General features: G+C 43.7%; 2 protein-coding genes across 34 annotated transcripts in view; one reads left to right on the forward strand and one right to left on the reverse strand.

Annotated features, from left to right (window-relative positions):
* The window catches only part of DEPDC5 (DEP domain containing 5, GATOR1 subcomplex subunit), a 115,784-nt gene extending 110,347 nt beyond the window's left edge, over positions 1 to 5,437 (reverse strand). For 5 of the 16 annotated variants that reach the window (XR_011441296.1, XM_023646823.2, XM_023646824.2 and 2 more), the window contains exons 1-5: positions 5,209 to 5,424; positions 4,395 to 4,518; positions 2,144 to 2,231; positions 1,704 to 1,750; positions 439 to 524 (exon numbers count right to left, since the gene is read on the reverse strand). Coding sequence is in view for 14 of the 16 variants with exons in the window: in XM_023646823.2 (XP_023502591.2) it covers positions 439 to 524; positions 1,704 to 1,750; positions 2,144 to 2,231; positions 4,395 to 4,452 (279 nt within the window). In the remaining 2 variants the exon portion in view is untranslated. Of the gene's footprint in view, positions 1 to 438; positions 525 to 1,703; positions 1,751 to 2,143; positions 2,232 to 4,394; positions 4,519 to 5,208 lie in introns of all 16 variants that reach the window. The other 11 variants (XM_070275272.1, XM_023646822.2, XM_070275278.1 and 8 more) reach the window with 5 other exon arrangements.
* A 3,765-nt stretch (positions 5,438 to 9,202) lies between these two features.
* PRR14L (proline rich 14 like) overlaps positions 9,203 to 21,220 on the forward strand; it is a 63,083-nt gene continuing 51,065 nt past the window's right edge. For 5 of the 18 annotated variants that reach the window (XR_002809620.2, XR_002809623.2, XR_002809624.2 and 2 more), the window contains exons 1-2: positions 9,207 to 9,431; positions 16,611 to 17,135. Coding sequence is in view for 4 of the 18 variants with exons in the window: in XM_001496455.5 (XP_001496505.2) it covers positions 16,662 to 17,135 (474 nt within the window). In the remaining 14 variants the exon portion in view is untranslated. Of the gene's footprint in view, positions 9,806 to 16,610; positions 17,136 to 21,220 lie in introns of all 18 variants that reach the window. The other 13 variants (XR_011441712.1, XR_011441713.1, XR_011441715.1 and 10 more) reach the window with 9 other exon arrangements.

Consider the following 21,220-nt stretch of genomic DNA (forward strand, 5'->3'; position numbering starts at 1 on the left):
ACAAGCTTTAAAAAAAGGGGAGAGGGGGGCTGGCCCCGTGGCCGAGTAGTTAAGTTTGCGAGCTCCGCTGCAGGCGGCCCAGTGTTTCGTTGGTTCGAATCCTGGGCGCGGACATGGCACTGCTCATCAAACCATGCTGAGGCAGCATCCCACATGCCACAACTAAAAGGACCCACAACGAAGAAAATACAACTGTGTACCTGGGGGCTTTGGGGAGAAAAACGAAAAAAGTAAAATCTTTAAAAAAAGAAAAAAAAAGGGGGAGAGGGCTTTAAATGCAACCTACATACTACCTATAATCTAAATGACCTATATATGACCACATATTTGACGGTCTAACACTATACTTAAGTAACTCATTGTTTCCTTAGAGACCTAATCTTGAGGAAGGGTGCTAATCACTCCCCAAAGATATTCAAGTCCAGAACAAAGACATACCTTAGGGTCTACGACATTCACATAGACATCTTGATAAGGTCGTAGACGGAACACTTGAGTCACGGTCTGGTCCACACTGATAGTTTCTGAAACAGAGGAGAAATCTGCATCAGCTAACACATTCTGAAAAGTCAGGCAAATACATTCTAATCTATAAATATTCAGACATTCAATCAGCAACAAAATTGATCCTTTGTCATGGGCAAGACACATTTTCTGTCTTCTGGAAGCTTAAAATTTAGAATTCTCGGCTTTTTAGGTGAAATGTGACCTAAGCCTAAGGAATTAAAATATGAAAGAGAGACAGAAACAGAGGTAAAGAGAGAGGAGAAACAAAGAATTTAGAAAGAACATGAAAAAGTTCAAAGAACTGTGAAAATTCAGAAGAGGAAAGGGATCCTTTTTCATTTGGAATGAGAGTAGTGGTGGTAGTTAAGGAAGAAACAAACTTTTCCATGACCCCTTACGTCTGGTAACTAAGAAACATAACAGGCGGCGGAACATGGGGTGAGGGTAAGGACACTCTTAGGATTTGGGCTTTATAGAACGTTTTCCCATCAAACTGAATTATAAAAGAGTGGGCAACATCAAAATCCTTTATAGCAAATTAGAAGGATTTTTTTTTCTTTTAAGTACTATTTAAGGAATTATCTTATTCGCTCTCAATTAACATTTTGGTTCCTTGATCAGTATGGTACAGGCATTAGAGGAAAAAAGAAAGGATTTGGATCCCGAACGAGTAAGGAGAATGGCTGCTCTGGCTCCTCCACTTACTGACATCAGCAAGCCGATGCATCTCGCTGAGACTGTTTCCTCACTCACTCAAGAGTTGGGAAGATAAAGAAAGAAAGAATACAAATAGCTCCCAGTACAGTGCCTCACACATGTGGTAGGTAATCATCAATATGTGTTTCTTTCCTCCCCACCCCTAGACTAGGTATTAACAAATATTTTGTGAAAAAATGTAATATTTAGGAAGCATGCTTTTCAACAATTTTTTTTTTGGAGTTAGGTGTAAAGCTTCACCTATTCATATTAACTTTCCTCCTGACTCTAAATAAAGATAGTTTCTTCAGTGCCCTCAACATGCTGACAAATGAGATTCCTCGGCAGTTTTGATATCTGACCCTTTTTTTAGGGGAACACAATTTGATAAGGAGAAAAGTACTGGGCCCTCATTCCCTGAGATTGTGAAAAGAGATTTCTTATAGTGTCTGGAAGAGTAAAGTGTAAAAATCTTAAGAGAAGAGAGATGGAATTCTTACCTTTCTGTAAATCTTCCTTAAGTGACTTGACCTGCAAAAGCAGAGGGCTGGAGAAAAAAGCAACAGAGAGGGGATGCTGTAAGCCGTAACCAACCAGCTTTCCTCAACCCCCACAAAAGGCAAACAGATCACTCTGAACATACTGTAACTCGCAGCACATCAATGGGAGAAAGTTCCCTTAGAAACAAAGAAAGTCTGCCCTCGCACTCAAGGAAATGGACACATCCTACAGAATGGTCCACAGAGTTGTCATCTCAGCTTTAAAAACAGAAAGAATGGACTACTCTTAAAAAGATTATTGGTTTATCAAATCCTAGAGGGCAGGAGCATTTTTATCCCAAGGCAAAGAGCTGTCTTGCCCTTCAGGGCCCTTAGATAAAATATTACTTGGAAACAGCGGGCTGCCCAGTTAGTTCCCTTGATCCCAATGAGACACTCACCTGTATTCATCGTTGGGGTGAGCAATCTCCACGATGTCTCCAAGCTTGATGTGAGGAAATACTTTGGGGTTCACCACTAGCTCATCATCTGAAGACAGTTCAGGGATCGCAAGCAGAAAACACACTCACTTGGGTGACAGGTTACGGTGCCTGTTCTCATGTTGGGTCCTCATGACCCCATCAGGTTGGTATTACGACCCCACCTCGAAGATGAGGTTCCATTTAAATCAAGATTTAGACCGACTAAAGGATTCGCACAACCCTTTACCCCCTCAAATATTGTGTATCTGCATACACAAGGAACAAAACAGCCTGGGTGCCACAGATACAGCACAATCCCTTTATTTATACAGTGTTCAAAGAATTTCCAAAAATATTGTCTTAATGGGAGCCTCACAATAAACCTTTGGCTCTAACGGAAGTGAGGAAATAACCTAGGAGATAAAGCAACTTACCTAAGAGTAGATAGCTAGTAATAGCACAGCCAGGACTGATTACTAGTGCAGGGGTCCTTCTACCTAAAGCCCACCATCTCTCATAAGTCATCAAAATTAGCCAAATAAAATGCTCTGGACTTTGAAGGGCAGCATTTGATCAGGGAAAACCCTCAGATATCAGTTCACATTAGGGTCCAACGAGACCCTAAAATATAGAGAGGACATAGTTTCATATGTTTATCTACCATTGCCCCCACTGGGGCTGGGGTAGAACTCTTTCAAATATAACAAACTCAGAACCACAAAGATGGAGTGATTTTTTTTTTTCTGTTTTAATTTTGGGGGAAAGACATGGCCTTCAATTATGCTAAAACCATGACAAATATATCCAGATTACAAATTTAATCAGACCCAACAAAAATTCAGCCTAGGAAAGCAAAGCACTGGGTTAATCCCAAATTTTATTTGGTATATTGTTTCCATGGACAGTTTTATGCCAAATCCTCTGTGAAGTCTGCCCCTAACTTCCAAAGTCTGAATTAAACTCTCTGAGCATGGATTCTGTTCTGCTTCTTTTATCATTTCCTTTTTATACGTCTGTTGCATCAAGCTGAAAGCTCCTTAGGGACAAGGGCCCTTGTCATATATCATAATCTTTATGCTTGGCACAGGCAGGAGACTGGGTACAGCACCTAGCTGCCTTTGTCTTATACACATGAAAAAGCAGACTTGTATACATTGTATATACACTGTATATACTGTATCCTTGTATCCTTCACTCTGTCAAAAGTTATTTCTGCTGTCCATTCAATTCTACTCCACAAATGTTTAGGTAGCATCAGTTGCATACAAAGTATAACATTAACAACAGACTGTGCATTTGGGCAGAAATTGTGTTTTAACTATAGCAATGCCTGGTATATCCTTGTCCTGGTAATAAAGGCTGCATTTATTGAGCAGCACAAAGAAACCTGGTACTCTGCTAAATACTTTACATACATCATTTTACTTAATCCCAAGACCTTATGATACAGAAACTATTGTTCTCCCTTTTTAGCAGTCCTTCCCTTTGGGAGGTTTATACATACATAAAAGAGGAGCAAATGCATACTAAAATATAATTTTTAAAACACTCGTGTTAATTCCAACTTCTGAAGCAAATAAGGTTGTTAGGACAGAAGGGAAAATTATTCCTTTACAAAAAAAAAATTCATATTACTAAGTGCCTTTGCATTCTGCAAGTTTACAGACTCAAGGCGTTAAGAGAAACTATTCTGAAGCACTTGAATTTGTAAATAGGTAAACCAGGAGCTTGCCCCAGGTCACAGGGAAAGTCAGATATACAGCTGATAACAGATTCTGGTTTAGTGCAGGACAACAAGCTGTGTCCTGCCCCTTCTCACGATGCCTCCCAGCCAGGCAAAGGTCCATGCTTTGATCACACCTGTCCTTGCACAGCTACTCCTTCTCTCCCACTGAATGTCAGTTTCTCTTTTCTGCCAAACCAGTGCAGACTGGAATCTTCCAGAACATATACAGTAAATATGTAATAAAAAATACAAACAAATGAAGGGTGGCAAACTGGCAATATTCACAACGTTCCTTAAAAGTCAGAATGCAAATGCTTTCAGAAGGGGCCTGTGCTCTCCGGTCCTACTGCCCTCCGCATTACTGTATTACACTTGCTGCTTCACTCACTTAGGTTGCCTGTCTAGCCTCAATTGTCACAGGAGTAAGTGTGTAATTTTCTAGGCACCGGACACACCAGAGCCTCAGCCAACTTACACAACCCCCAAAGATCAATCAATACTGACCACTGCCCCCAAAGCCCTTCTTGTGGATGACGAGTTTGTAGACCTTGGTTGTTCTCATCTTGTCCTGTTGTTTCCTTCAGCTGTTCCAAGCTTGGGGGAGAGATGTCATCTTGCCTCCCTGCCACTAAAACACAAACAAAAAGGCTGGAACGTCAGACTTCCCCTTGCAAGTGCTCTTCGATTTTAGGTCAATGAAAATACCAGCGTTGCTCAGCTGAGAGGTGGCACGAAGCCTTGGATGAAATCACTCCTCCAACTGCGAGGAGGGATGGAGAACAAATAGAACCCCAGAATCTGGGAACTAAGGGGAATTCGGGCCAGAGTCTAGTCCAACCTCCAAGAAGATATTGTCTCTATTATACCCTTAAAGGGAAAACTTGAAGTGAAGAGAACACTTATTACCTTGCTTCTATTTAAACCAGTAACACTCAAATACTAAAGAGATCACACAAGAGGTTAGCGCACTCATTTTGTAGATGAGGAAAGCGACAGCCAGAGCAAGGGACTTGCCCAAGGTCACTCAGAGACTGCGAGGAACTCCTATCATTCACGTTGGCGGTCAACGTCCTGAGCAAGGAGAATATAAATAGCAGGAAGGCAGGGGTTCCTTCTTTGAACCTCTATCAGGGCAAACTCTCAGCGGTTCCTTCCCCCGACCCTCATTTCAAAGCTGAGGCCACCGAGACTCAGAGAGGGACAGAGACTTGTCTAAGGTCACACAGCGGCTTAGGGGTGGGGCCCGGACTCGATCCTGGAACAGAGCCCCATCCCTCATGCTTCCCAAACTCGGGCCCGGGCGGGCAGCTCCACTCACCCTCAGCTCCAGAACCCCTTCCCGCTTCAGGCCGGACCCCAAGGGCCGGACTCTCGCCGGGGCCCCCGCGCCTCCTCTCGACACCCCGCCAACACCCTCACAGCCAGTGCGGCTTTCGTGCCGGATCTCGAGGCGGCGACCTGCCCGCCCCGGCCACAGAGCGCTCACCTGAGAGCCCGCGCCGCTCCGGTGGCTCCGCCCCGGGGCCCCGCCCCCTTCCCGCCCACCCGTCCCGGGCCGCTCTGGCCTGGCCTCCGCCTCATCTCGGTGTCCGCGCCACTTCCCCATCCGGGGCTTGTGCTGGAGGCGGGGCGTCGCGTGCGGCCTTTAGTTCCGGCTGTGGGCTGCGTTTCCTGCTCGCGCGAGGGTGACTGCTCGCTGTAGAAAGGAAGTCGTTTGGCTCTCAGGCGTTCCGAAATAGATCCGAGCTCAAGAGCTTCGTTTTCGACTTGGTGGTACCCCTAGCGGGGCAGGCTTGGTCGAGTCTCCCCGGATCTATAAAGGGAATGTTATGGGCCCTCGCCTGGCCTCACCGGGCTGCCAAGAGGCAAGAAATAATGTTTCGGCGTGAATGTTTGTAAAATGCAAAGGGCTGAGCACGTGCGACTTAGTGCGATGGCCTCTGCTGGGAAATACCCACTTTGGGAGACTTTTCAAATCCTACCAAACCCCAAATGACGTTCTGTGCCTCGGGTTATTGATAAGAGTAGCTACCATAGCTTTCACAGACATCCCTGTGTAATCGTCACGTCCCTATTAGGTGGCAGATCCTATTTTATTTCACAGACAGGGAAACACGAAACTCCTCAACAGGAAGCGAGGTTGGATCCTGACCGGATTGAATCCAACTTGGTTCCGAAGGCTGACCGTTTAACCAGCATCCTTATGTCACACCCAAGGGCTCAGCCTAAGCCCCTATCTATCAGGGCATCTTAGAGCGGTGTGGGCTGTGCCGGAAGCTGGGCAAGGGCGCCTGACAAGTTGCCAGCTCCCTGTAATTGCCGTGTGGTTTTCAGAAAATTTCTGAGTGTTGGGAAAAAAAGCATGGCATACCACAGGGAGACTTGGGAGTGGACGGAGGGACCCCTGTGGCAAGATAAGTAAGAGCTTCCTTAAGCATCCATGCTTTTACTTTAGGATTCAGAAGTTAAATAACTATTAAATAATTATATTTTTTTATATTAAAGAAAAACATAATTAAGCGGATTGCAACAGTTAGAAAAATTTTCAGGGATAAAGTGTTAAATGTCAGAGACATTTTTATGTTGCCGGTTCAGGCGACACACCCATATCCTGGGCCTGTTTTGTATCCTTAGCAGCCGTGGTCAGTGGGAAGTCCTTCCATCCCAGAGGAAGCTAATGGGATTCTCTCTCCCTGACCCTCAGGGGAATTTGATTTCTTCTCCTGAGAGATGTCCATAATTGGTGTCATATCTTAGAAATGCGAATGTTTCACTTTTTTAAAATTTATTTATTATTTTGTATGTGTGTTTGAGGAAGATTGGCCCTGAGCTAACATCTGTTGCCAATCCTCCTCTTTTGCTTAAGGAAGATTGTTGCTGTGCTAACACCTATGCTGATCTTCCTCTATTTTGTATGTGGGACACCACCACAGCATGGCTTGACAAGCGGTGTGTAGGTCCACACCCAGGATCCAAACCCATGAACCCAGGGCTGCTGAAGCAGAGCACAGGAACTTAACTGCTACACCACTGGGCCAGCCACTTTTTAATTTGACAAAAACTTGTAAAAAACCTTGGCAAATTTTGAGATTTTTAAAAATTGTCTAAAGCTGGTCAAGGTTGGGGAAGGCTGGAGTGGATAGCTCCCAGAGTGGGGATCCAACAGCCATGGTTCTACGTCACTGTGCTACAACCACCTGCACAATTGCCTATTTTTAGCTGTGTGGCTTTGCACAAGATACTCCTCTTTTCTCAAATTTCTCCTCTGTCAGATGGGAATAAAAAGAACATGTCCTTCCTCCTTCCCAAGTTGTTTGAGGGCCAAATGAGGTCAGGGACATGTTACACTAGGTCTTTGAAATTAAAATAATTTAAAGTGCTATACAAAGGTAGGGTATTATAACTAACCAAGAGCATGGAATTCATCATGAAACTGGCTCTCCTTGACTTTTAGGGGATTGAATGATATATATGATGTTTCTTTTGGACCCCTTTGTGCTTAATACAGAGCTAGGAGTAGGGCTGGGACTAGGATGAGGTGGGGAAGGCTAGTGAGACACTGGCTTTAGGGAACAAAATGTTAGGGGTCCCAAAAGACTCAGTGAGCAAAATAAAGAATATTTAATACGGGACCAGCTGGTGGCACAGCAGTTAAATGCACACGTTCTGCTTCTGCAGCCCAGGGTTCACAGGTTCGGATCCCCGGTGCAGACATGGCACTGCTCAGAAGGTCATGCTGTGGTAGGCATCCCACATATAAAGTGGAGGAAGATGGGCATGGATGTTAGCTCAGGGCCAGCCTTCCTCGGCAAAAAGAGGAGGATTGGCAGCAGATGTTAGCTCAGGGCAATCTTCCTCAAAAAAAAAAAAAAAAGGACCCGCAACTATGTACCGGGGGGCTTTGGGGAGAAAAAGGAAAAAATAAAATCTTAAAAAGAATGTTTAATGCAATTTTTTTTGCAGGAAGATTAGCCCTGAGCTAACATCTGCTGCCAATCCTCCTCTTTTTGCCGAGGAAGGCTGGCCCTGAGCTAACATCCATGCCCATCTTCCTCCACTTTATATGTGGGATGCCTACCACAGCATGACCTTCTGAGCAGTGCCATGTCCGCACCCAGGATCCGAACTGGCGAACCCCGGGCCACCAAAGCGGAACGTAGGCACTTAACCGCTGTGCCACCGGGCCAGCCCTGCAATATTTTTTAAGTCAAAATTAAGACCAAAAATCCACGTTTTTAAGTGAAGACAAGATCAATGATGGTGCTGTGCGGAATCATATTAGAGCCTGAGGCAAGAGAATAAACCTATTAATAATATTGGGTTTCTCTGATGCCCTTCTATAAGCATGTAGTTGCCTGAGAAAGTACTTGAGGATGTGGATACTGTGAATGTAGAAATGTTTTAAAGTGAATTTCTGATTAATTCATCCCAACAGCATCTGCTATCTAATATATGAACTGTACATGTACATGGACGATATATGGACTCATGCAGGCTGTGGACAATAGCGTTGGCACTTGAGTTTGTATATCTCCTGCCCTGACTAAAGCTGAGAAAAGCTCTGTCTCAGCCAAAATGGTCCACACATTGACTGGCTCAAAGATATCTTGATCAGAGAAGAGAAAATTAAAATCTCCCACAAACTTCCAAGCCTCTAGCTCACTAGTCAGCCAGGTTGATAAGGTTCAAGAAGAAACAGATTTCTTTGTTTAACACAAAGCTGTGTGATTTGGGGCAAATTGATTCTATTCTCGGGACGTCCTCAATTCCCTCTTGAATAAACATTCTTTTCCTTCCTTCAAATGTCTGTTGACTTAGTCTACTTGTGTGGGACACTGTGCTGGGTGCTGAGCATAGAATGATGAACAAAACGGACAAAGGTGGGAAGGGACGGACGATAAAGGAGTCAATAACGACATAAAACAAAGCAATCTCAGCTAGTGTTAAAGCTATGAAGAATTTAAAACAATATGCTGTAAGGGAGCATCAAGAGGCAGATTTGTGGTCAGCGTGATTAGAAGGAGCAGGGGAGCTACAAGACCTGAAACACTGATTCCAGTTATAAAAAGATGTCTTGGGTTGCCAGAGTGAAAGCCAGGAGGCCCCCAGAGTTGCAGGCGTCCAGGCCAGGAAAATGATGGACTGGACCAGGGTGGTAGCAATGGAGACACACTGGGCCCTGTGGCTCGGCAGGGCAGGGTCAGAAGGTACGTACCCCTTTAAGAGACCGGGCCGCAGGGGCGGGGCAGAGGGCCGCAAGGGCTAGCCGAGGGCGGGACGTCCCACTGGGGAAGCACCGCCCCTAGGAGTGCGCGCGCGCTGTGCGGGGGCGGGACTTGGGCCAGCCCGCATGGCTGGCTTGGGCCCCGGATGAGGAAGTGCGGGAGGGGGGGGGAACCATAGAGACGGAGAGGCGGCGACGGCCGGAGCGCCCCCGGGCTCTCTCGGCTCGGTAGGCTCAGGTAGACCTGGCGGCGACGGGGCTGCGGCTGCAGAGGCTGGGCTGGAGGGGCGAGCGCGGGCCGCGGAGCAGGCCTCAGGGTAAGAGGCCGGGGAGGGGAAGGCTTCGGGCGTAGCCGCCCCACCGCACTCCACCCTGAGGGGGCCCTCCGCCGGGCGGTGCAGGCTGAAGGGAGCCCGGGCCCCCAGCCCTCTCGGGGCACCGAAGGGAACCGAGGCTGCGCTGCGGGCGACGGAACGACCCGGGGAGAGGGAGGAGACCAGGCCCCGCGTCGCGAGGGGGAAACGGCTTCTCCGAGTCATGGCTCCGACGGGGAAGAGATACTCCTGTTCAACCTCGATACGCCGGGGGACCCCCAACTTCTCTCCCCCGGGAGGACGACGCCCCTTGTCGTGGGCGTACGCTCTTCCCCAGCTCCCGTGCATTTGTCAGCAGAGGGAGGCTCGCTCCCGCGGTACGAGAGGGCGATTCTTAACTTATTTTAAGGAGGGATAAGAGATAACCCGCAAACAAGACCTTTCCCCCGATTTGGTCAGCACCCTCCCCCCCCCCCAGGTGGAGAGCGAGACTCAACTTGCCTAAAAGTGGCAGAGGGGATCTTCCTTCCCTGTGAAAAAGAGACTTAACCTCTCCTCTTTTATTTTTCACCTTTACCCCGAGATAGAGAGGAAGACCCTGAATTTACTTTATAATCTTGGAAGTCAGCCTTTCCCCCTCCCCAGTCATGTCCACGGAGGAAGCGTCGCTCCTCTTCTTCGCTCAAGTCTCTCAGTGTACAGAGAGCTCCTTTCCTTTGCACAATTAAGAGCATGGCGTTTGGAATGTGGTAGTGGCAAGCCTGGGTCTCCCACTTCGGATCTTTCTGACCTTGACTGATTGCTTAACCTTTCTCAGTCTCAGTTAGCACATCTCTAATTTGGGTACTCTTTTCGTAGAATTGTTGTAGGGGCTAAAGGAGAATTTGCGTAAGTGCTTAGTACGTAGTAACCTTTTGGGAAACTGTTACTGTTACTTAATTTGTTTTTTTTTAAAAGGAAACTAGTATCTTCCACAGAGAAACATATTTTTCCATGCATGTCTCCTCCCATCCCCCTCCCCCTCCCCCCATCACAAGGGTTCAGCCCATCCTTTCTCACGAGAAAGGAGACTTTTCCCCTGGGGTGGAGAAAGAGGCACTTCTATTCCTTTTAGATCCTACTATACTCCCCAAATTAACAGAGTGGGCCTCAACTAGAATAATCAGGAAAAAAGACTTTGTTTTTGGAAACAGGTCTGTACTCCAAGAGGGAGAGAGACCTGATACCAGAAGCCAGCCTTTCCTTTGTCCAGAGAAACTATCACTTGTTCTTGACTGGGTTTTCTCCCACTCCCCCTACTTGGCTCTAGTGACGAAAATGCTTCCTTCTGCCTGCACACCCATCTCCCCTAAAAAGGGAGATTCCAACTCTTCTCCTATGAAAAATAAGGCTCTATACCTTTGAGAGCAGGATTCTTTCCTGCCATATATTTAAAGTGGCACAGACGGTTTCTTTTCTTCTCTTCCTTTGAAAAAGAAATAAAAATCTTTGATGCAGCTAGTCTTTGTCAGTAGAAATCGGGAGCATTTTCTCTGTTTCACTCCTCATGTGGAGATAGATCCTTTTTCTACAGGCTCATAAAGAGGGAAAGGGAAACAGGGCTTGATGCTTTTGAGATTTCCTGTGCACTCCATGTTGAAGAGCTGGGCCCTGTTTAGTATATGGACTTCCTTGCCGCACTTTCAGTTTGTCTAGAGATCTTGTTAAGATTCTTCTTTCTCTGTCCCTCAAGAAGAGGCCCCTTCTCCGAATTCTTTCACACAGGGATTGGCTACAGTGTCCGAATCTTTGGAAAAGAAAGGCCCTTTCTCAAGGTGAAAGGAGTATTGGGAACCTCTGAGGGGCCTGATCATTATTGTGAGTATTGTCCCTTGACACAAGTGTGGCAGCCCCAGTTCTTTAAGAGCAGGCCCTTTGCATTGGAATTAAAGGGAGGGGAGACCTCCAGACTCGGGATTATTGGGGCACATGGTTTTCTGTTCTGCTGTTTTCTTTGTTTGATTTTTTTTTTCTATTTTTTGCCTATTGCTGTGAACTTTGTACCCCCAGAACTTTTGTTTTGTGGAGTATCTGAACAACTAAAGTAAAAGTTGCCACTTTGTCAGGTTTTTAGTCTTATAAAATGTGTGCTAAAGAGATTGAGAGCTGCAACGTTAATCTTTCACTGGTAGTTTGATTTTTGTTGATTTTTTTCCGTTGCTTTTGTTATTTGGTGGGGTAAGAATTAACACTGCCAGATTGCCTGAAGACTCACTGAAAAAAAGCTCTCCCCCTTTTTGTATGGAAAGTGTTCTTAAATTAGCCCTTGAATACTTGCAGTGGGGATTAGTCTGAGCTCTGTGCCACCATTGTTGGTGTCTATAGGCGTACTTTCCTGAAACAAAGAGAGAGAGAAAAGTTATCATTTAGAGTCAGGGAGTTTTTATGGATGGCAGGACCTTTTGAGATTATTTTGTTTAACTTGTTTATTTTACATGTGAAAAACAAGCCCAGGAAAGTGAAATGACACGCTCAAGGCCATGCAGCTACCAGGATAGGGACCCTGGTCTCCTGACTTGGAGAGCAGCACCTAGCCTGCTTCCCAGGACTGCTTCCACGTTGAAACAGAAACATCTTGAGATGATTGTTCTCAATTCAAAAGAATTTCTTCTTTTATTGGAATAAATTTACTGCATACTCCCTATAAATATCAGGCTTCTATTTTCTGGAATAAATCCGTTCCCTAAACCATCTAATTCTTATTTGTGTTATGGTAAAGATGGCAAGCCTGTAGCAGCTGGCAAGAGTTGTTTGTGAATCTATGGTTTGTTTTTGCTTATGCTTCAAACTACATAATTACTTGGTGTCCTAACCCAATAGGTTGGTTATAAATCATTAGTAAGGATTAAGCTGTAAATCCTCTCTTCATTTTATAAGCTTGTGTTACTCTTTTCTCTTACTTCAAGTTTATTTAACACTTTAATGTAAAAACTTTTATTATTGAGACAGAGAGCTGGCTTTTGGAAAGATACTGATAAAATAAAAGGATATTGCACTTACCAGTTATTCTTCATTGCTACGTATTTGGATCTTGGGAAATAATGTTTTAAAAATTTTTTTAATGTAAGGAATATATACTTATTGTAAAAAAAAAAAAAAGTGCGACATAACAAATAGGTCATTCGTGATCCTATCACCCAGGCTAACGCTTAATATTTGGCTTATGTTATTTCAAACATTTTTCCTATGTGCAAACATATTTTACCAAAACAAAAGAGTCCTGATGTTTATTTAGTTTGATAAACTGTCCCAGGCGGCTTTCTATGTAGAGGTATATTTCTACACTGTCATTTTTAATTGCTCCATTGTATTCAGAAATTTAGTTTTAAAGAACTTGAATGTCTTGTTAATATTTCGTTCTATTTCTGCAGTCTTGTGGCATTACCAGTATTTTGATAGATGGCTAAAATAAGAGTTTGGTGATGCAAGTAAGTGAGCTGAGAGTCATTTTAATCTGCTACTTTAGGCTTGCATCTAAATATTACTTCATCTCTGATGGTTCCAGCCAAGGCACTCAGCTGTTCTTGGTAATTCAACTGTAGATACTGCTCAGAAACTTGAGGACCCAAGATTGGGCTGGGAGAAAAAGGAGAGAGTGTCTGTTTTGGTTTGATAGTCAATGTGCCTAGTTGTTTTACAGGCTGAAATTCTTAGAATTATGTCTCTACCAAACAAGAGTATCAAGAGATGATAGCATTGTGGTGTTTGTCTTTTGTTAATTGGAAGTTATCTTTTGATGACCAAAGCTTTAAAATTCTGTATTGGCCAATTCCAGTTTACTGTGTGGATGGAAGCATAGAGAAGGAAAGGTAACGGTACTATTTTCCCTGAGGAATATTTTGAGCTGTTTTGTGTGATTATCAATATTACCCCTTCATGATAAAGATCTGTTTAGTAAATGTGTATTTGTGCATGATCCTGTGTTTGGAACAAAATCTTGAATTAGAACCATGGGGATGGAAAGTTGTGGGATTTATTAGAGACACTGTGGGAGGTGAGTCCGTAGGCTACAAGTGCTAACTGAACGGCAAGTGGAAGGTCTGATATGGTTATATCTGAGGATTCAAGTCTGAGCTCTAGGATAGTGGGAGGTGCCATTACTGAGAGAGAGAGAGGGAGAGAGGCAACAGGATCAAAAATAAGCATGTAAGTGTACTGAGGGCATCTTATTCGTCCTTGTTTCTCACAACTGTTTGCATGTAGTAAGACTCAATTATTCATTGGGTTGAATGGGCTCTATTTTAGACATGTTACGTTTGGGGGGTGCCGTCCTTGTGAGTGGAAACATAGGTTAGGAACTTGAGAATAGGTTGGGCTTGGGAACAGGTTTCTTTCTTTTTTTTTTAATCAGCCTTATTAAGATATAATTCACATACCATACAATTCACCAATTAAGTTGTACAATTCAGTGGTTTTTCACATAGTCACAGAGTTGTGCAACCATCCCTACAATCAATTTTAGAACATTTTTATTGGTCCCAAAAGAAACCGTCTATTAGCAGCCACTCCCTAGTTCTCCCCCCTCCCTGCACTAAGCAACCACTAATCCACTTGTGACTGTAGATTTGCCTGCTCTGGACATTTCATATAAATGGGATCTTATAATATGTGGTCTTTTGTGACTGGCTTCTTCTGCTTACTATAGTGTTTTCAAAGTGCATCCATGTTGTATCACAAATCAGTACCTCATTCCTTTTTATGGCCAAATAATATTCCATCATATGGATATACCACATTTGGTTTATCCTTTCATAGTTGTGGGACATTTGTATTGTTTTTACTTTTTGGCTGTTGTGAATAGTGCTACTATGAACATTGGTGTACTAGTTTTTATGTGGACTAGTATTTTTTTCATATATACCTAGCAGTGGAATTGCTAAGTCATGTGGTCACCTATGCTTAAAGGGACAGTTTTGCGCCATCCTCGTAGCAGAAAGGCTGCAAGAAAAGATGAGGTCATCAAAAAAGTGAAACCTGACAATGAAGACGTGTCAAAGATTAAACTTTTGAGAACACCCACACCTCAGTGGTGGGCAGGGGGAAAGGAGCTCTTGAGCACAAGTTGGCAGAGTGACCCACGGAGCTGATATCCATCAACTAACCTGCTCTTTTACAGTATCCTTTCCTGCGCTTATTCTTCTGGTCTGTATGTGGTGTGACAACCAAAAGCTGGATTGTGTCTGTTATTGGGAAAGGGAAACTGAACCTAATTAAAATTGAGGACTTCCTACCTTTTTTTGATGTCAAATAGCAATTCCACTTTAGCTGTTAACCTCCACATACACAGACACACATGCACAGACTAAACGGCCTAAAATCTAAAGTGCCCCTAGAAATATCCAGGAGCCAGAGAAAGGGGAAGATTGTATCTTCAAGAAGGATGCATTTCCTCTCAGTGCTGTTGATGGGTCTCACTTGATTCTTGCTGTACTCCTGTAACAATAGTTTTTCTCTCCTTGCTTCATTTTTGATTTCAAGTTTCTTCATCAACCCTCCTGTGTTACCTAAACTTTATAGACCAGCAATCTGATGTCCTGTAATTTCTAGTATTTAAATTAGTAGTGTAATGTTATATCCTTATACCTTTGGGCAGGGCTGCTTCAAAACATTAAGGACACCCAGTGGATGAAAGCATAGGAACGTGAGTAAACCACCCGAAATATCCTTTCCTGTGAGCATTTTGGCCAAAGGGATTTGCCATCCATACCTCAGATATATCCTTGTTATGAACTCCAAGTTGCCAGATATTTCACATCTTCTCTCTTCTCTTGTTAGGGTCAGGAAAAGTGTCAAGATTGGAAGCGTATAGTATCTTATTTTGTTAACCAATTTCCGCCCTGATCAGGGCAAAGTGGATTTTGTTGTGGAGACTGCACACATTTGGTAGAGTAAAATGGAAAAGTTACTAGCCAGGAAACCCTAGTTCTGAGTGTACCATTCCCTAGCTGCATGTATGTGTGTTTTTGACTACTTTATTTTTATTTTATTTTTAAGGTATTATTGTCACTTTTTTTTAAAAGATTGGCACCTGATCTAACAACTGTTGCCAGTTGTGGTTTTTTTTCTTCTTCTCCCCAAACACCCCCAGTACATAGTTGTATATTCTAGTTGTGAGTGCCTCTGGTTGTGCTACGTGGGATGCCACCTCAGCATGGCCTGATGAGCAATGCCATGTTCACACCCAGGATCCGACCCCTGAAACCCTGGGCCCCTGAAGTGGAGTGCACGGACTTAACCACTTGGCCACGGGGCCAGCTCCTGACTACTTTAATAATATAGTATTATGAACTACTTAAGTATACATATTTTAGCAAATAACTCATGCTTCCACTACCCAATACAAGAAGTAAAATGTTACCAACACTTTGGAAGCCCCCTGGGTATCCCCCTTCCTTCCTCTCAGTTGACCATGTAATATTTTAGGCAGATCTCTTCTAACCTCTTCAGGTGTGGTGGTAAGATCTATAATGGGGAGATGACAGCTGCCGTACTTAGCTCACAGGGTTGTTGTGAGAATCAAATGAGTAGTGTCTGTGAAGGCACTTAGAAAATCTCAAGATGCCAAATAAAAATCAGGAAGGATTCTGCTACAGAGCTAATTTAGTAGTGTAGATACAGCTCAAGTGTTTGGTAAACAGTAAAGAGGTGGAATTCTGTTTTCTCTGTATCTTCTTTCACAGAGAATTCTTCCTGAGGAAAAGTCAGTGTATCAAATTCTTCACAGTCCCTCAGTACCTATTCATTCAACAAATATTTACTGAGTACCTACTGTGTGTCCAGCACCTATTCTAGGCAGTGAGGATATAGCAATAATGCCATGAAAACAAATAGAAAACCGTCTTTTTCTTCTAATTCATGTCAGGTCTATCCTTGGATGCTTAGCCAAATCTTTCATCTTCATTTGCTGGTTCTCCAGGTTTAAGTTGAGAATTGCTCATAAAGCAGTATTTGATTTGAGGTTAGACAGATGACTATTAAAGTATTTCTTTTTTCACAAGTTAACAGCCTAAAGGATTTTTTGGTGCCAGATAACGCCGGCATTTGAGGTAGAATTTTTGTCCTTAGTTTAGCCAGTTTGAGCTGAGACCCTTCTTCCACCCTACAAGGTTTTAAACTTTTATCCCTTCCTTTGATTTGTGTCAGGGTGAACCGTTTGATGTAAAAGACTTGACTCCATAATCTGCATCTGCCCTAATGCTGTCATCCGGAGTAGAGACTCAGCCAGTTCCACTTGATTCCTCCATGTCTGCCGTGGTACAGGAATTATACTCGGAACTCCCAGTAAGTGTCTCCAAAGAGCTTCATGCTGACCCTGAGCCAAGTGTGATTCCAGATGTAAAACCCGGAGCCTCAAGCTCTCTTATAAGTCAGAGTAGGGCAATGCCCTTGGAGCTGCAGAGGACTCCTGCGGAAAGTTGTTGTGAAGAAGCCTCTGGGACCTTGGATCATGGGGGTGCGCCTGGGCGGTGTGGGCTGGTGGACTCCACGGCAGCAGGTTCTATGGCTTCTGGGATCTTGGATAGGGAAGAAAAAAACAAAAGCATGGAGCTAAAGGTCTTCAGAGATCGAGGGGACCAGGCGGAAATTGTAAGAGACCCCTGTGAGGGAGCAAAGGAAGACCCATGCCAACATTCCACAGCTGCTGAAGAAAAGATCAGCCCAAGTCAGGTAAGAAATGAGATCTTGATTCAGATGAGTCAAGTGTGAATGACAGCTTTCCAGGTAACACTTCACATGATAAAATACAGATGCTGGCAGGTACCTTATGATTTCTTCTTAAAACATTTCCAAAATGTTGATTTTGATGTTAACTTTTTTTTTATAATCTTTTAAACATTTGTGTCATATCAGACACTTGAAGAGAGGAAGTGCTTATCTAATGAAAGTGTCACTTCTCTGAAGCAGCTACTGTATATGGAATGTTGAGTCTCTTTGTGATAGTCATATGGTATTTCTGCATCTGATGTTAAGAAATGATGTTTACTCATTCCTTAAGTTTTGGTAGTGTCATGATTAGGGTGGGGTGAGATGTCACAGAGTTATCTTTGAAGGAGGCTTTTGACCCAGGTAGGGCTTCATAATGTGGATACTCTAGAGGGATCTCCGTATTTTAGAAGCTGGTCCTTGGCTTTGCAGGTCCAGAAACTTAAGCTTTATTTTTTAGTACATCGGAGGTGATGATCTCCAAAGGATAGACTTCTGCTAACCCATTTCATGAGAGGCTGGAGTATAAATCAGAAAGCCTGTTTTTTAGTTAATACACAATGAAAAGTGGAATCGTTACTTGGTAGGACATGGGAAATCAGATCTCTCTCTGAGTAAGATGGGTTATTTAGGGGAGACTAATGGTTAATGAGCTGTGATAGCCTGATGGACCCAAATCCCTAAAGGAATATACCTAAGTAGACTGGGCACCTTGAATGGTGCCTTACACCAGGGGTCAGCAGACTTTTTGTAAAGGGCTGCATAGTGAATATTTTAGGCTTTGCAGGCCATATGGTCTCTGTTGAAACCACTCAGCTGTACCACTGTAGCATAAAAGCTGACTAGACAATGCATAAACCAATCAGTGTGGCTGTATTCCCATATTTATAAGTATATGGCTGACCTACAGGCTGTAGTTTGCCAATCCCTGCTCTAGACCCACTAATAACCTCATATTCTCTGGGTTTCATGGACTAGGCTCCATTCCCTACCTGATAAATACATCATTTCTTTACACAGGTTACAGGGTAATTGATTGTTGTTGGTAGGCTGCATATATTGACCATAATTAGGAATGGGTAAATGATTATGTAACAGTAAGTAAGTAACATGATATCCAATTTTATGTTATGATGATTTATCTTTAAAAATATGGTTAAATAAGTGAAGTAACAGACTCAGGACTGAAAGTTTCTTACTTCTTGATATGGTGGGCTGAGTCTAACAAGATCAAAAGTTTCTTTCTTTTTTTTTTTGAGGAAGGCTGCCCTGAGCTAACATCCGTGCCCTTCTTCCTCTACTTTATATGTGGGATGCCCACCACAGCATGGCTTAGTCAAGTGGTGCCATGTCCGCACCCGGGATCCAAACCGGCGAACCCCAGGCCGCCAAATCAGAACGGTCATGCTTAACTGCTGTGCCACCAGCCTGGCCCCTGAAAAGTTTCTTAATGCAATATTTGATATAAAATTAAAGTATGTGATGTATATGTATGAAGTATAAGAATGGACACAACACAACACGCATACTTCTATACGTATACACACACACACACCATCCAACCTAAGAACTAGAAGATTACCGTCTCTCTTCTCCTTTTCTTTTCTTTTTTTCTTTTTTTAAGATTTTATTTTTCCTTTTTCTCCCCCCCGGTACATAGTTGTATATATTTTTTTAGTTGTGGGTCCTTCTGGTTCTGGCATGTGGGATGCCGCCTCAGCATGGCTTGATGAGTGGTGCCATGTCCGTGCCCAGGATCTGAACCGGCGAAGCCCTGGGCTGCCAAGCAGAGTGCGCGAACTTAACCACTCGGCCACGGGGCTGGCCCCCTCCCTTCTCCTTCTTTAAACCATCCCCTTCCTTCCTTCCAACTCTGCTAGATGTAAATACTACTTTGAATTGTGTAAAGCAAAATGAAATTTAGTATATAAAAATGTAAGATTTTGTACTTGGTTCCAAAAAGTGATCTCCACAAGTGAAAAAAGGTTGAAGTATTTTTGGAGAAACAGAAGACCTGCAGGTTTTGGTTCATCAGTTAGAACTGATTTGTGGTGTGGCCGCCGAGGAAAGCCAGTTTACTCTTAATATACACGTACAGAAATGTGTTCCCTGGACCGAGAGGTGGGGGCCATGCTCTGTTGTGTGTTGTTAGCCTATAGCCAGAATATCACACTCGCAGGCCCTTCTCCCCTCAGCACTGACATGAGCTCAAGATGCTGGGGCGATAGGGTGCAGAGGGAAGCAAGGAATGTGTCAGTGTTGGGGTTCCTGACCAAAGTGGATCCTGTCTCTTCCCTCTTCCCCACACTAAGCCTGCTGTCATATGTGGGAGGAGTATAGAAAACCAGGAATGTATGCATGGGTAAGAGTTCACACTAAGGACAAAACCTGAAAAAAACACCACTGCAGCCTGTTTGCTGGGGGTATCTTCCTATGAAAGAGAAGTAAGGGAAGCCTTCCAGGATTTGGAGGGTTGTCAAGCAGAATGGTTCTCTTGCACACAGTTAGACTTGGTGGGAGACACAGGGCAGTGGTGGCTCCTAATCGTTCTCAGGTCACAGGGCCCTTTGGAAATCTGAATGAATGCAGGAGGTCTCAGAAAAGCAGACATACCATTTCAGAAGGTTTGCAGAGCCCAGACATCCTTGGACCTCAAGATAAGAACTCTTGCTAGATTGACAAAACACTACAAACACAGTCAAAAGACAACTGGCAAATTAAGAGAACATATTTGCAACATATATCAGATAAAAAGCATATATCTCTAATATATAAAGACCTCGTAAGTTGAGAATGAAAAACCCAATAGAAAAATGGAGGAAAGACTTGAATAGATAATTCACTCTGTGTATATTGTGTGCGTATTGTGCTTAAACACAAGAAGAGATGAGCAACCTCATTCATAGAGATGCAAATTTAAACAACTCATGATACCACTTTTTACCTGTCAGATTGGTGAAAATGAAAAATTGTGACAACATATCTGGTCAGGAAGACCGAAGAAAAAGATATTCTCACACATTGCTGGTGGGAATGCACAGTGATACAACTTTTCAGAAGAGGAATTTGGCTATACCTGACAAAACTACTTGTGACCTGACCTGTTGACCCAGCACTCTCATTTCTAGGTATCTACCCTGAAGATACACCTCCAATAGCCTTGCATATAAAAATACATATATGCAAGGTTATTCTTGGAAGCATTATTTATTATTGCAAAATATTGGAAACAAATATCTACATACAGGAGAGAGGTTGAATAAGCTATGGTATATAAACATCCACACATGGAGCATTATGCAGCCATAATAAAGAATGAAGGTCTCCGCTTACTGATGGGGAGTGATTTCCAGGTGTGTCGGGGTCCCCAAGACCACCTCCAGATTTGGTGATTCACTAGAATTCCCAGGACTTGGCATATGGTCATGTTTACAGCTAAGATTAGTTACAGTGAAATGATGTAAAGCAGTCAGCAAACAGAAGAGAGGCATGGGACAAAGTCCAGAGGAAATCAGGTGCTAGCTTCCAAGAGTCCTCTCCCAGTGTAATGACACATACTTAACTTTCTCCAGGAACACCTTGTGACAACACATGTGTAATGTTGTCTACCATGGAAGCTTGTTAGAGCCCGAGGTTTTTACTGGGGACTGGTCACATCAGCACCCTCTGCCTGACACGTCAAAATTCCAGACTTCCAGAAGGACAGCAGGTGTTCAGCATAAACCACATTGTTGTTTAGGTGCAGTGAGCCACTCTTAGCATTAGGGAATGTTAGAAACACTCCTGAAATCTAAGTTGCCAGGTGCCAGCCAAGGCCACCCTTGCAAGCAGGCCTTTCCAAGGATCACAGTCAGGCCTGCTACATTGACAGTTGTCTGCAAACTAGGATACATTATTAAGTGAGAAGAGCAAAGTACAAATAGTTATCTACAGTATCCTCCCTTTGGTGCAAGAAAGAAGAGGTGAGCCAGCCCTGATGGCTTAGTGGTTAAAGTTTGGCACGCTCCGTTTTGGTGACCTGCATTTGGTTGCTGGGTGAGGAACACCAC

Source organism: Equus caballus, chromosome 8 (assembly GCF_041296265.1).
Source record: "Equus caballus isolate H_3958 breed thoroughbred chromosome 8, TB-T2T, whole genome shotgun sequence".
In the NCBI taxonomy this organism is placed as follows: domain Eukaryota; kingdom Metazoa; phylum Chordata; class Mammalia; order Perissodactyla; family Equidae; genus Equus; species Equus caballus.